The sequence below is a fragment of the Heterocephalus glaber genome, unplaced genomic scaffold (assembly GCF_053883595.1).
Source record: "Heterocephalus glaber isolate CG9 unplaced genomic scaffold, H.glaber_assembly_v1.0 deba00001687, whole genome shotgun sequence".
In the NCBI taxonomy this organism is placed as follows: Eukaryota; Metazoa; Chordata; class Mammalia; order Rodentia; family Bathyergidae; genus Heterocephalus; species Heterocephalus glaber.
In genome coordinates, this window is record NW_028258412.1 from 801,064 (window position 1) to 816,602 (window position 15,539).

Sequence of the window (15,539 nt, forward strand, 5' to 3'; positions counted from 1 at the left end):
TAGACTGGACAGGGACCCTGGGTTAAAGAAGGGACAGTAGCCCTGAGGATGGTGACAGGGTGAGGGTATTCAGTGGGTCAGCAGGTGGGTTGAGAACCAAGAACCCCTGGTCCTTGCTGGCCTGTGGCCTCTTAGGGGAGACCTTCCTGTGACACCCTCAGCTCAGTTCCCCTCGTGGAAAGCTACCCAGAGTGGGCAGGTGAGTGTGGGGCAGGGGAGCAGCACTGATGCCAGGGGCCAGGAGGGGGCCCCGAACTGAGAGACCTCTCTGCCAGACAAGGCACCTTGGGAAACTTCAGAACATCTGCCTCCACTTCAGTTTCCTTGGAAACAAGCTCACACACTGAACATGTCATGACTGTATGTCCAGCTGCAGGCCCAGCCTCAGGACAGACCCCGCCTCCTCCCTTCCCACAACTCCTGGCAGGGACCATGCTTGGCGGTGCCGTGGGCATGAGCAGATGGGGCCACTGGACACCTGGGGCAGTGCCGGCAGCCTGGCCGCCTCCTCGTTGGGGCCACTGGGCCTCTGGCCTAGAAGGGCAGGAAGTCATCCACCTCGAGACGAAGGAAGGGGCCCAGCAGGGCCCGGAGCTTCCAGACTGTGGTTCGGCTCAACAGGGGCGGCACCAGCCCCTCAAAGGGTGCGGGGTCCACCACGTAAACATAGGCAGCAGTGCAGGCCAGCAGGGTGCCCAGCAGCAGCCTCAGGGCTAGCAGCCTGTGGATGGTGGTGGTCAGTGGGGGGGACACTGTGGGGACTGTTCCAGAGAATGGGCTGTGCCTACAAAATGACCTACCAGAGCTGGCCCTTGAAGCTCTTGGAACATCCCAGCTGTGGCCTCCCTTTCTGTCGTGGGGACTGTGTCAGTGCCTGTGTCGAGGGCTGTGGCAGAGGGCAGGGGTCCTCAGCTATGGGGTCCACCCAGCTGTGCCCCTGCCCCATCCTTCCCCAAGAACTATTTTCCAGGGTAACTCTGGTCAGAAGTGGGGGGCTCCTGCCCTGGGGGGGGGCTGCCCACAGCAGGGTGCCAGGGTGGGGCCAGGTATCCAGAATGGCAGAGCATGTGGGGTAGGGGACTCACTGCCACACACGCCGTCTGCTGCTCCTTCCTGGCCTGGCTGCGGCACTGGGCCCGGTTCCTGGGATGGAGGGTGGGGCACCATCAGGATCCCCCCACCCCAGCCTGGTACCACCCCATACTGTGGAACTACGGGGACAGAGATTGAGCCCCCCGTCCTGAAGTGGCTCAGCCAGGTCTTGGGCCCCCATGTCACCCCAGAATCTCCAGCTGAATGTCTTCCATTTGGTCTAGCACACCCCGAATGTCCTTCTTGAGGTTCTGGAGGGCAGAGAAGGTAAGTTGGGCCCTCCACCCCAACCACCTTGCCACCTTCCCTGTTTCTCACCTCCAGCCTTCCCCACCTTCCCCAGCTCATCCTCCTGGGTGTCACTTTTGGGGGACCTACCAGGAGTCCAGTAGCCTGGTTGTTCAGGGCCATGTGTACCTCTGCCACACCGTCCCACACCTAGGGGCGGAGAAGACAGTGTCATGTCCAAGGAGTGGACTCACAAGGGGGTCCCTTGTACCCCCTCCCACCCTGGGCTGGATGGGCACCTCCGTGATGGTCATCTTCTTCCTCTCAAAGGACAATCGGATCTGTTGCAGCTCATTCTGGATGGGGAGGGGCGCAGCGTGGACTCAGGCAGCCTTCCCTGGGCCCAGCCCCCACCCTGCCAGGACCACCTGGGATTGCCACACCAAGGCCTCCTCTCCCTGGCACAGATCACGCTGCAGCAGCTGCACAGGGGCCCTGTCCTCTGGGGGGCGGGTGCTGGCTGACTCGGGGGACTGCCAGACAGGCCCAGGTCAGTAGAGTGGAGGCCTGAGGCCTGTGGCCCTGGGGGCAGGGGCGAGGCTGCATGGGGTCACAGGGCTGCAGCCAGCACTTACCCAGGCCAGGCCTGAGCAGCTAGAGTGCTCGGGACACAGGCGCAGGAAACGCTGCCCTGGCCCCAGCATTGCCCCCAGCTGCTCCTGGAGGTCCTGATTCTGCCTTTTCTGGGGTTGGAGACAGAGATGAGGTCACCTGCCATGGCCACTTCTCAGGCAGGAAACAGGCGGTGAGCTGGGGCTAAGGCTCTGAGGGGAGACAGAGGCCTGGGCAGTGGGGAGCAGCCTGGAGCCTTCAGCTAGTGGAGCTGCACTCACCACGCTGTGATTCTCCTGTTCCAGCTGGAGAAAAGATGGTTCTGCAGACCCCAGCCACCCTCTCTGGAGCTGGGGGGGGGGGCGAGTGCTGCCCTGGGCGAAACTGAGGGACCTCCTCCTGGCAGCAGGGTGGGGCAGGGGCAGGGTCTAGGCCCTGAGCTGGGAGATGCCCCCTGCCTGAGTGAACCTTGCTCTGACCCTGGGTGGAAAGGCCAGCCCCACCTCATCCCCACCTCCGGTTCTCCTGGTCTTGCCACCCCTGGTTCTCTTGCTCTCTGCTGCTGCAACTCCTCTTCTTTTCTGGATAGAAAGGAGGCCTTGCCTCCCATCCTGGGCACCCCACCCTTTGCGCCTGGAGCTGGGAAAGTCGACTCCAGTGAGTGAGTGGATGGAAGGGGGACTAGGCAGGGCCACCTTACAAATCCTTGGCAAGGCTGATCGAGGCATCCTCCATGGCTGCTTGAAGCTGGGGCTGGAGGACTCTGGGGGTGAGTGTGGCCACAGGGCCCCAGGGCTTTTGGCCCCTCCATCCCTCCCTGTAACTCCTTTGACCCCAGGTCCAGGCTCTGGCCTGGCTGACCTGCCACCCTCTTACTGAGGGCACTTTGGTGTCATGCTGGCTTACAGGTCTACCCCAGGTGACAGTCACAAAGGCTCATGTGAAGCCTGGGAGGTCACAATGGGCCAGGGCTGGAATAAGAACCAAGCTGGGGCCCCTCCCAAGGGGCTCTGTCCTTACTGCCCCCGTGTCTCTGAGACCTTGTCGTCTTCCCCTCAGTTTCCTCCCTCGGTCTGAGGAATAACACCACCAGCAAGTATTTTCAGTAGTGAGAGGCTCAAAAAACCAAGTGCTGGCAGAAATAGCCATAAATCTCATCTGCCCCAGCTGAGCTCCAGCTCCCTGAAGGCAGTGGACAAGCTCAGTGAGACCCCAGAGAATCTGCCCCCAGGGCCAGCCGAGCCACCACTCGCCCACCTCCGAGCCCTGGGCTAAATCATGGTTTTCACCACTACGTGTTGGAGTGGTTTGTCACATGAGAATAACTTTTAAATTTTTATTACAATAAAGGACATTGGTATTAATCTCCCTCATTTCAAACACACCCCACCGTTCTTGGCACTTTCTCAATAATTTCTGGAACTTCTGTTTTGGGGAGTGTCTTCAGGTGCATGTCCTGAACTGATTCAAAACATTTACCTTTCACGGTCATTTTGACTTTGGGGAAGAGCCAGAAGTCACATGGTGCCAGATTTGGTGAATAAGATAGATGAAGACTCACTGTAATGTTTTTATGTGGCTGTTTTTCTGATGGATGGCCTGTGGCAGCCTCATTCACCATATTCTTGATCACACCTGGTAAAGATACTCAAAGAGGATTTCCAGAACGGCTTCAGAAAGTGGCAAGAACTACGGGGTAAGTGTATTTGAAGTGAGGGGGTGTATCTTGAGGAGGATGAATGCCAATGTGCCTTTTGTTATAATAAATTTTAAAAATTTTAAATATTCCCGATATTTTGATCACACTTTGTGTGTGTGTGTATGTGTGTGTGTGATAGCCTATTGCTCCTAGGGCCATGATGAAAAAATAAGACAAAATTAAATCAAGCACAAGAAAAAATGATGCGATCAAGAGGCTCAATAAACACAAGATGTTTAAGGGCTGCTGGTATAATACGGCACACTATTTTACAGTAAACTTTTTTTACAAGTAGAAGGAGCATGCACATAGTATAGGAAATGCATAGCCCAATGACATGTCACTTATTATCCCTGTCCATCGTTCTGCGAGGTACCTGATACAGTCTGTGGGATTGGCAGGGCAGTAGGTCTGTCTACACCTGCGTCACAAACGTGAGGAATGTGTTGCATTGTGATGTCCTGACAGTTATGACATCACTAATTGATGAGACATTTCAGCTCTAGTATAATCTTTTGTTTTTCCTCCCTTTTAGGGCTGGGGATAGAACCCAGGGCTGAGTGTATGACAGGCAAAGTGCTCTACCAATGAGATATGTATGCCCCAACTCTCATTATGATCTTGTTGGACCACTGTTCGATAACGTGGCCTGCTGTTGACCAAAATGTCACTATCCAGGGCATAATGGTGTAGCTACGTTTCTAAAAGGATACTTTGAATTTCGGCAGTCATATTGCTAATTACTGAGCTGTGTCTTCCATTACTCAAGTGCCTCCTGTTCCGCTATTATTCTGTTCTTGTTCAGGGATACAGTGGGTTGGGGCAGGGCATCGTTGTTGCCCACTCGCCTGTCCCAGTTGAGTATAGGAAGCTGGGTCCCGGAAGGCAGGCCTCCCACTGCAAGACATGTCTTCCATTGCAGCCCTGAGGTCTGGAATGGAAGGAGGGCCTGGGGGCTTTTCTGGAACAGCTCTTGCTCATACCTGCCACCTGCTGTAACTGTTAATAGAGGACACCAGAGCACAAGCCAGCCCCAGCCAGCCCAGTCTTCTGCTCATCCCTGGTTTGCACCCAGGGAGTCCCCTCAGTTACCCCCACTTGTGGTCTCTGCACTGCAGATGACCTCACTCCTGTCTTCTTCATCATGTGGTGTGGATACACAGCAGGGGCCACTGGGGGGTCTTGGTGACAGAGGAGGGGGTGCACAGACGGCACCAACCACATGTGACCCTGGGTCAGGAGGTCCCTGAAGGCTTCCAGGGACTGGGTGGCATCTGCGACCTTATTGCACTGGACTGTGACTGGAAGCCCACGTGACAGGAAAGGCCTGGAGTCTGGCTCAGCTGCCCCTGAGCTGTCCCCAAACTGCCAGGTGGCTGTCTCCATAGTCCCTCAAGGACAGGTAAAAGTTTCCTGGGCCCAGAATGTGCTCAGCTCAGAGATGGGGCCAAGGAAGGGCTCTTTGAGGGCTTCTAAGGTGAGGAGGCCATGGATAGGTGTGAGGTGCAGAGCAGCTGGCATTGGGGGGCGGGGCAGAGTGGTGGCTTTGCCTCAGGCTCTGCTCCTCCCAGGCCTCCTAGGTGCCTCAAAGGTGCCCAGGATGTTTGGTGACCCAATAATAATAACAATGATAGTGGTAGGTTATGCAGATGAGCTGCTGGGTAAGTTCCTAGGTTCCACTGCAGGTGCCCAGGCTGGACTGTTGTCACCATGTGGCCGTGAGGAAGAGCCCGGGGCACCCTGGATGCACTGCATCCTCCTGCCACCTCCCTTCTCCACAGAGAAGCCCCACATTCCTGGTCATCCTACCTTTCCTCGTGCTGTGCCCTGTCTGGAAGGTTGCCTGCTGTCTCTGAGCCAGTTCTTAACATGCCCTCTCCCCAAAGCCTTCCTCACTCTCTCCATGGTCCTTGCCATGTGGCTTTGAGCTGGACACCTTGTGAGGCAGGGACTCCCAGAAGAGAAAGGAGCTTTGGACTGCAGCCATGCTGGGTTTCCCACATATGGGCTTAGATATGCTGACATTTGCCCAGTGCCCTGCAGTGGGTGTCCTGGGTAGGAGTGGGCAGGGAGTTTTGGGATATCTGTGTAGGAGAGAAGCACTAGGCACTGGCTGGATGCTGGAAATCCTAGTCACACTGGTGGAAAGTGTGGCTGTCCAGAATGTGGTGGGGGAGAGCTGTGGCCCCCGTTGCTAGGCAGCACACCTCCCTGGATGCCAGTTGCTATGGCAGCCGCTTCCTGCCTGTGTTGCCATGACACCCAGATGGCCTTGGGGAGCCTGAAGTGGTGAGGAGAGGCTACCCTCATCTCCTTTGGCTCATGTCCAGGGGATGTTCAGGAGGGAGAAGAGGAGAGACTGGGATTTACCACTGGTGTGGAGACTCAGCACTACCTGCCCAGCTCTGGGCCCGGATTGGGGCAGTCCTGCTGTACTCACTGTGGCCTTGATGCTCAATGTCCCCAGCTCTTTTCAGAAGCTGGGAATCCGGCCCTGTGTGCCCACTGGGGGTCTCTCTTGTTCTAGCTCTCAAAGCTGCCTTGCATGGAGTCAAGGTGTCAGTAGAACCTGGAGAAATACCTTGGGCCAAGGTCCATGGGACTCTGAAGATGTCTCAGGCCTCTCAGATGCCCCTAGACTCATAGCCAGAAGGGTGGATCCACTGGGGGCTGGGTGAGGGATGGCCTGTAGAGAGACCACCCCATCCCAGGGCCAGAAGACAGGGCTGCTGGTCCTTCACTCCCATCAAGTGGACATAGGCCGCTGAGTTCTGGGCAACTATCCCTCCCCTCCCCAGCCTTCGAGAGAGAGCAGGACAGGCTGGGGGCTGGGTCCCGGGAACAGGGTGTGGCCTAGAGTGTCCTGGCTGTACCTGTGAGGTCCTCCTAGGGATTCTCATGTCAGGCTGAGGCTCAGGGAGGGGAAGGCACAGCCCAATGGCTGCTCTCTCCCCAGCGTGGTTGTGTGGCTCCCAGGATACATGCGGTGGCAGGCCATTTGTCTCCCTCCCTGGTGACACTCTGGGCATGCGCTGCTCCCATTTTTTATTTAAGAATCAGAGAGAATAAGAATGTCAAGGAAAATCCTGTTGTGGACAACATGGCCCCAGTAAATTACCATCAGCCCAGGACTTGAAGGTTCCAAGGCCTGAGGAGGAGGTGTGCTGGGACTGCCACATCCCCTGTCCACCAGGGTTACCATGGGTGAAGTGACATGTCTACCCTGCCTGGAACCAGAGGACTCCTTCTCCTCATGATCCCATCCAGTAGGCTCAAGCCCCCATATATTTCTCTTTCTCCCTTCTTTTTTTTGTTTGCTTGCTTTCTTCCTTTCTCTCTTTTCTTCCTGCCTTCTTTCCTCTCTCTTTCTTCCCTCCCTCTCTTTCTTTTTGCAGTCAGTACTGGTAATCGAACTCAGGGCCTTTGCACTGAACTGTATCCCAAGCTCTTATTTTATTTTGAGACAAGAGTCTCGCTAAGTTGTTAAATTGCCCAGGCTAGACTTAAATTTGCAATCCCCCTGCCTCAGCCTCCAGAGTATTTGGGATTAGATACTCTACCTGGATTAACCCTGCTTTTCTATCCCTGTTTAGCTGGCTGGCAGTGCCAGAGGCTGGCATGGCAGAAGGGCTTGATGGTCAGTGCCAAATTTATCTTACTGGGTCCAGAATCGGCCTTGCCCAGTTCCTGGCAGTGATCTCTGCACCCTGATAGCAGGCCCTTGGGTTGAATAGAGGCTGCAGGGAAGGTAAGGGGCTACCTCCAGGAGTCAAGGGCTAACCTTGCATCCTTCCTACCTCCCTGTCCAAGCTGCTGAAGGTGCGGACAGGAGTGGAGTGCAGTTCTCTGAATGACCACTAGATAGAGCTGCAACCCTTCAGACCAGATACAGGTTTCTGGGACCCAGTATCCGGAGCAGGCAGGCCCCACAGAAAGAGAAGGGGAAGCTCGGAGTGAATCTACTTCAGCTGAAGCTTCTGGAAAAGAAGGGCCTGTGCTGGGGAAGAAGCCCTCTCCCCACTTAGATCTGCAGTTCCAGGGAGGGGCAGGGCAGGGGCTGGCACTGTTGGTTTGAGGGTGTCCCTCTCTCCACCTTGACACAATATCCCCGGACCAACCTTAGCATTGTCCAGGGGCCCCTTGCCTGCCATGAGCTGGTCCCGTGTTACCCCTCCTGTCAATGGGTAGCTGTGGAGGGCAGGGGTCCCAAGGCTCTGGGAACAGGCCTGGCCAGGGTCACCAAGGTCCTGACCAGTGTGTGGGAATGGTTGTGACAACGTTTGGTGCTGCTCTTTGTGAGAACCCAGAGGGTGGAGCAGAGGGAAAGCTGCGCCCAGGGCCAAGGCAAGCCTGGGTGTGCTGGACCCTCTGGGAGGTCACTGTGTGGTTGGGATGCAGGATGTAAGAGTCACCTGGAAGGCTGGGAGGGCTCGGAAGATGGGAGCCATCAAGGCAGGGTGGAGGAGGCCAGCACTCTGCTGAGGGAGATGCTGCTCTGGCCTTGGTCTGGGATGGAGGACCTGCCGGGAGCATAGAATGACCGAAGGGTGCCTGAGGCTGTATCTGCCCTATTTCCTTCTTATCACAAGGGCCTCAAGGCGGCCATGTGGGATGTGCCCTTGTGTGTGGGGAGAGGGCCTTGGGGAAGCCCCGCAGAGCCCAGCACTCACCCTGCCCCTTCTGCCCTGGGCCTGTTCCCCCATGACCTCTACGCTCTGGCCCCAGAAGACTTGGCCCTGGCTGAGGCCTTCATACTTCTGGGCAGCTCTGTCCACCCTTGCCTTTGGAGCCAGTCCAGGGGTCTGGGCCCAGTCCTGGTGGGATGGGTCTCCGGGGAGCAAGGTGGAACTGGGGACCAGGAGCTTGGTGTCTGGGTTGGCTGTCCAGGCTCTGGGCAGTGGGCGTGGTCAGCATGCTGGAGGGCGGAGAAAGAGCTGGATCTGAAAAGGGAGCTGAGAGCTTGCAGATGGGCAATGGTCTCTCACTGAGGCCTGAGTTCAGCCTTGTCCTCAGGCTGCTGCCCCTTTGGCTGCAGCTCCTGCACTGCTAGGAGGCTACGGTGAGGGCCCATTGCAGGCCTCCCTTGGAGGCTGGCTAGGAAGTGGACTGAAGTCATACTCTGCTTCTGACTGGGTTTCTGGCTTTCCTAGAGCCTCTAGGTGAGTCCTTGGGCTGCAGGCTTTCACCGGGAATGAGGGGATCTAGGGAAGTAGGAGTGAGCAGGAAGGTATGGGGTCCCCAGGGCTTGCCTACACTGTGGTTCTCCTTAGCCCACCCCACACCAGCCCTGCCAGCCAGCTCCACCAGAGGGCGCTTGTCCAGAGGGCTCTCAGGGGAGAAGCTCTGCCCTGAGGGTGGGTTCTAGGCTCCTCAAGACCCCAGCTGGTTTTTCTTGACCCCAAGTATATCCAACGTTCGAGGTGGAGGTCCATTCTTTGGGCTTCACCCCCCCCACCACCACCACATCCCCGGAGAACAGGTCCTCTGTCCCACCAGTAGCACCTCTCTTCCCTGGTGGGATGATGCTGGCAAGGTGTTTCTCTCTTGAGTAGTCTCACTCCTGGGCCCCGTGTTTGAAGTTGAGTACACTGTCATCAGTCTGAGGGCTTCAGATTCCTGACTCCCAAACAGGTCCCCTGAGCCATCAGGACATGAGCCAACTGCCACCATCCAGCCCACCAATTAGCCAGCTTGTAAAGTTACAGACCATTCACCTGGCCCATCCTGCAGCTCCCATAGGTGGGTGTGGCCCCTGTGTAGCAGATCTGCTCCCTGGCCCTGTGCCTGGTGGTGCCCTCAAACCCTGCTCCCCCCAGAGCTGCCTGACCTTGAGATGCCAGAGGACCTGTGGCATCCACTAGGTAAGTGGTGGGCTGGCTCCCGTTGGTCAAAAACAGCTGGGTGAGGGTGACTCCTCCTCATGTTTCATCACATTTCCTGCCCCTGTGTTCCTCCTCCTGCTGTCCCTCCCTCTGGCTCCTTGGGTCACATTTCCCAGAAAGCTGTAGCTGCCTGGCTGCCATTGCCAGGACCTCAGGCCTGGTTTCCTGGGGAGCCTAGCCTAAGGTTGCCCTCCTGCTAACCATCGCACTCACCCAACCAGCCTGCGAAGGAGCCAGCCACCCCCATGCCTGCCCCTCATGTCCCCTGGCTGGTGACTGCCTCTCCAGCCAGTGGCACCTGCTCAGGGCTGTGTGAGGAATCACTGTACACCTCCTCCAGTCGTTCTTCCTAAGACCCGAGCCAATGATAAAGGGTAGTATCAATCCCTTGCTGATGTGCTGAGAGAGTACTCGTCTTACAAGGGAGATGGGAGACGAGATGTTTAATTTATCTCAGGAACTGGGCGCGTTATAAAAATGGTAATTTCTTGGAGATTCAATTACGTGTTTTCATTGTTACCCTCGGTAATCAAGGAAACGATTTTTAAAGATAGGCTGTGGGATGATAGCAATCTTGGGGGGAGGCTCGAGCTGACTGGGTGGTTAGGGGAGGAGGAGAAGGACAGTGTCCACAGGTGAGGGGGGCTGAGCTGCCCTGGGGTTCCTCCCCCACACCCCCGAGCCTCAGTCTTCCCACCTGAAGGTGAGCCCACCTTTGAGGCTACATAGCCTGCTCATAATGGTCTGCATTTGAGGGAAGGGAGAATCAACTCCAGGGCCTTGTGGTTGAGGGGATGGGCCTGTCCTTGTGGCTTCCCCACCCAGCACCCTGAGCTCTGGATCATTCATCTGCTGCACAGGGAACAGCCGGGGGCTCCTCATGGGGCTTGGACCTGATTTTCCCCCCAAGTGATGTCTTGGCTCTAAACAACATCTCCAGGATTAACGGTGCTGGCAGCCAACAGCACCAGGTGATTGGAAAAAGGGTTTTATGGCCCCGAGGGTGAAATTGAACTTGCATCCAACGTGTAGTTCCAAGATGGGATTTTCCTCCCCAGCAAATGCGGCATGTTTCACACTAATTACAAGGGTAGCTCCTGGCCACTCATCACTTACAGCAGAGTGGGCACCCATCTGAGTCACGGGGCCAATCCCACACAGCCTGGGGGGTCGAGACTGGGTCACCTAGGAAGCCCTAGTCTCAGCAGACCCTGGGGTGGCTCTGGGGGAGGTGACTTTGTCTCATCTTGGGCCAGGCAAGGGGAAAGGAAGGCCAGATGAGCTGGCCTCACTGAGCCACAACAGGGAGGAGCTTCCAGGCTGTGGGGAGGCTGCCTGGCACCTTGCATGGGGAGGGGCCTGGCCCATCCAGCAGCCAGGTGTGGGGGCCTGGGCTGGTCTGGGCAGTTGACCTTGGACCTGGCTGTGCCTCCCCTGAAAGCCCTGACTCATGTTCCTATTCTGCAGCCCAGGCACCCACCCTGTCCTGCCTCCACCTGCTGGGAGGGGCTCCAAGCCTCAGGGTTCTGTCTGAGCAGGCTGGAGAGCAATGGGGACAAGGTGCTCCCGGAGAACTCCTTGGGCTGGGTTGGGGCCTGGGGAGGGAAGATAAAATCTTGCTCTCTACACAGAGATAGGTTGTTGTCATAGGGACAATCCCCCTCCTGGGGTGGGGGAAGCAGCTGGCTTCATCGTCTGCTTCCCAGGTAAGGACACAGGCTCACAGGGAGGCACGGTTTGTCTGGGGTCACACCTGTTGTGTGAACAATAGAGAGAGCTAGTGAAGGAGGCCTGGGGACAGTCTGGCAGGGGTTGGGGTGTGACTATCCAGGAATCCAGGTGCCAGTGGGCCAGGAGCTAGCAGAGCCTGCAAAGTGGCCCCACCTGCCACCAGTGAAGCTAAAGGGAGGGATGGTGCACGGCATCCTGGAAGAGAACTTTTCCCAGAGTAATTACCTTCGATTCACTTGTAGTAAATACTAGGCTATTTTTCCCTTTCCAATAATTGCACTTATTTATTTTTAACTAAGATTAAATGTTCTCTGTGAGCTCAAGATATACTGACTGCCTCGTCAGACTCCGTCAAAGAGCTCCTCTTCTTGCCTCTGGGAGCAGCCCACCAGGTAGGGAAGAGCCAGGCTAGTTGAGGGCAAAGATTGCCTGTCCTGGAAATCCTAGGACTAGGAGAATCAGGTCTCTGTCACTGCTGTCATTGTATGACAGTCACCACCACATTGTCACCAAGAACATCACTACCATTACTACTGCCACCCCCCACTACTGCTGGCTCAGCACCACAATGACTGTGACCATCACTGTCACAGTGCAATGCTGACAAGCCCACACAAGGTTCAAGGCCCACCATTGCTTGGTACTTGCTGTGGCACAGGAGTCACCATACTGGTCTGATTGCAACTGAGGGGTGTTTGATGTGGCAGCTCGTGGGGGTGGACACTGTGGGGCAGGAAGAGGAGCAGGCCAGGGCAGCCCATGGACACTTTCCCTAGGCCCTCCTTCTATTTCAGCACCAGCCCAGCCGAGCCATTGACCAAGTGCGGCTGAGGAGGCAGCAAGGAGTGGGACACTTGTCCTTCCTATCCACACCACATCCACCCAAGCTAGACAATAGCCTCCAGGGCCACTCAGAGCTACGGGCTCCTGGGGATACCTCCAGTCATACTCTGGCCAGTAACCCTGGGCCTCACCTGCACAGAGCTTCTCACTTGTGAGCCTGCTGTGCAGGTTTCCTGCCCTGAGCCTTAGTTTGCTCATCTGTGAGATGGGGGTGACCCAGTGCTCATGCCAGCAGGCCATGAGGACAGGGTGTCAGGATGCCCATAGAGGGCCATGGAAGGGGTGCCGACAACTGGTGTCATGTCTTCTCACTGAGAACAGCAGGAAGCTTGGGCCCGCTGTGGTGTTAGGCAACTGTGGTCACATAATGTCACCCCACTCACCCTGCTACGTCACGGCCTGGGCTCTCCAGTCCCAGTCAAATACCCACATGGCTCTCCTATCCTGGTAAAGTGGCCTCTGTGCACATAGCAGAATGTCTCCAGGCAGTTCCTCCACAGCTCTGGGACACTTTGCCATCTCCCCAGCATAATCCTCCCACCATGCCTTGGTGCTAGGGGCCTAGCCTTGGGCCTCATGGGGCCTGAGGATCAGCCTCCTCAGGCCAGGGAACTTGGGCAGGGGATAGAAGCTGGAAAACGGGCCTCATTCAGGGCCCAGCATCTGGGGCCCCCAAGGGGGTGCTGAAAGAGCCACCTAGGCTCGCCCAGATTCCTGCTCAGGGCCCAAGTAAGTAGGGGAGCAGCCTGCCTCATCCAGGGGGGGGATACAATATATGGAGGTGCATTGATCCTCGCTTGTGTTTGGGAAATATTATTAACAATTAAAAATCTTAAATCTCGGTGACATTCCCGATCGCCAGATAATTAATACAAGAGCAGATAATAATTACTCAATGATTAATAGCTGCACTTAATAGTTTTCTAAGTAATTATGATAAAGAGAAAGTTAAATGAAAAGCCATCAAAGTTGCTGATGCCCTGAGAGTGCGGGCACCTTGGTGCTGGAGTCTGGCTGTGCCGCTGGCCCCTGGCCACACTTGCTTCTCCATGCTGGATGCTCAGAGTAGAGGCCCAGCACCCATGTCCAGGAAGGTAGGGTCTCTCTCAAGACTGGGCCAGGTGGACATAGCCTGTCTCTCTCCTTGCCTCTCTGGCTTATGTTGTGGCCATGTAGATGGCTCAGTGTGTTGGCCCCGGAGCCTGCCCCACCCAAGTCTCAGAGCTAGTAGACTGGGACACCCTCTGCCCCCATGAGCTGGCTCCAGCCTCTCTGGCCCCTGAGTGTACCCTTTTGCCATCAGATTTGGCAGATGTTCCTGGGATCTGACCTGGGGTTCTTCCATCTGCCAGTTCTCAGTAAAGTGAGAGTGGTTGCTTGGTTCTGCCCGAAGGCTCTAGGGTTGGAGCCTCACGAGTTTATCCACGTGAGCCTTTTCTATAAGGAAGGGGAGGAAGAGGGTGCCTTTCAGACCATGGAGGCCTGGTGTCCTCTCCCCCTATCTGCCAGCTCTGCCAGCCCTGGAAAGTGGCTTGGAAGTGGCCAGGAGCCCAGGTGGTAGCAGGTGCTAGAGACCTCCTGCCCCACACGAGCCAGTTCCATTTTGTTCCCACTTGCCTGGCCTGACTCCCAGCTGGCACTGCCATGCGCCTCACCCCTGCTCCTGCAAGTGGGGCCGTCCTCAGCCACTCACCCTCAGAGCACCTTGCTCTGGGTCTGAGGCAAGTGCTGTTCTTGCACGGCCTATCATGAGGCTCACAGTGGACTAGCTAGCCCTGGACATGGGGGTCAAGGGGCTAGATTTTGTACCCCAAGGATACTGGGTGCTGACCCATGAAGGCCCAGAGGGGAGAATGTGAACAGGAATTTGAAGGGCTTGTGGATCGCCCCAGGGCCCAGGCCCCGAAGTGCTCTTGGGAGCTGGTCTAGGGCTGGCCCCTTCATCAGTTCTCATTAAAGTGTGAGCAGGGTGCTCCCACGGGAATGGCTTTATCCTTTGGCGATGGTAACACTGAGACAGGATAGCAGAGGGGGCAAAAATGAGGAGGCCTGCAGCCAAGCTCCCCAACAGATTCTGAGTGTTTCAGAGAGGGAAAGAGAGAGAGAGAACATCTTCCTTACGCCAGCAAGGGACTCATGACACCTCTGGTGCAGCCACCACTCCCAGCTCAAAAAGTCACCAGGAAACAGCAGAAAATGCCAGCCCGAGGACTGTCCTGTCCAGGACCAGTCCTTCCTGCACTCAGAAGCCATCGCTGCAACAGCAATGATGAAGGAGCAGGTGTGGCACTGCTGACGGGGGCGGGGGGCAGGGTGAGGGGATGGCACGCTAGGCAGCACTTGTGGGTTTTGTGAGTTTAGATTTTTCCAGCATACAATATTAAGAAAAATACACAGCTGGAGAAAGAAAGGGCCCAGGGTGGTGGCCCTTGGGAGGCCTACCTGTCCTTGGGCACAGGCCAGGCGGGTATGGTGCAGTCCCAGCCTGCCTGGGCTTCCCATTCTGTAGAGCACCACTTCCCTCATTCCTCTGTTTCATGGTGCACCTGAATGGGTAAACTGAGGCTCCAGAGGGTCAGGGCTGCCCAAGATTTTGAAGGCCAGTTGGGGCTGTTGGGCACTTGGCCCCTGTCTGCTCCCTGCCCCCCCCCCCCATGCAGATCCCCTCAGGCCTCGGTCACAGTGCCAGGAGCGTTCCTCAGCTGGACTTCCTCATTAGCTCTGTCACAGATGTCTGGGGTCAGAGGCTTGGAGGCCATTAGTGGATGGCTGGCTCCTCTGAGCCTGATTGCTCATTAAGGCTTCCCCTGGGGGAGCGTCCCCCACCCCATGGCCCACTGGCATCATGTGCTCAGCAAATATCCTTCCCTCACAAGTACCCAGTGCCCTTGGCCCTGGCCTAGACCCACCCGCCCCACCCTGCCCCATCACTGCTCCTCCAGTAGCCCAAGGCTCTCCACACCCCACTGGCTTCTGCTCCTTGGGGGACTGATGATCTGGGGTGGGAGTGGGGGTCCTGGGATGCCACCATAGATAGGAACGAGAATGGAAACACAGGCCTTCCAGCTGAGAAGGGCCTGTTCCATTTCTGCTGTGCACTGGGGCTGTCCACCCTCAACCTCCCTCAGTCTTTCCATCTGTAGAGTGGATCTGAAGACAAGGTGAGGCAGAGATCTTGCCACTGGGCCAGTCCAGCTGGCAGCCACCCTCCACTGTGGGGTCTCTTGGGGGAGCAGGCCACCAGGTCGGAGCAGAGACACAGGAAGGTATTTTGTGCTGACCTAGAGCCTGAGGGCCACGACCTCAAGACATGGAGACCTTTGCCATGTCTGGAGGGGTGGTCATTCAGTGCCTTGCTGCCCCGTGAGGTCTGCAAGTCGTAGGGGTCCATGTTTGCCTCAGATTGAGCAGCAGAGGCGGGGTAGAGTGGGGTGTGTGTGACCTCTCAGGAG

General features: G+C 56.6%; 1 protein-coding gene across 5 annotated transcripts; it reads right to left on the minus strand.

Moving 5' to 3' along the window:
• Positions 1-15: 15 nt before the first annotated feature.
• Positions 16-3,600, minus strand: Ccdc188 (coiled-coil domain containing 188). Of its 5 annotated transcripts, XM_021257100.2 has the most exons (9): positions 2,447-3,599; positions 2,214-2,237; positions 1,956-2,063; positions 1,620-1,676; positions 1,471-1,530; positions 1,279-1,343; positions 1,086-1,143; positions 801-886; positions 17-721 (listed from the first exon to the last, which is right to left on the minus strand). In XM_021257100.2, exons 1-9 carry the CDS (start codon positions 2,741-2,743, stop codon positions 535-537), a joined length of 942 nt encoding a protein of 313 aa, XP_021112759.1. In that variant the 5' UTR covers positions 2,744-3,599; the 3' UTR covers positions 17-534. The 5 variants fall into 5 exon arrangements, with proteins under 5 accessions (XP_021112761.1, XP_021112759.1, XP_004843353.1 ...); XM_004843296.3 differs by lacking the exon at positions 2,214-2,237 and having other exon boundaries at positions 59-721; positions 2,447-3,596; XM_087198624.1 differs by lacking the exon at positions 2,447-3,599 and having other exon boundaries at positions 59-721; positions 2,214-2,231.
• Between the last annotated feature and the right edge of the window lie 11,939 nt (positions 3,601-15,539).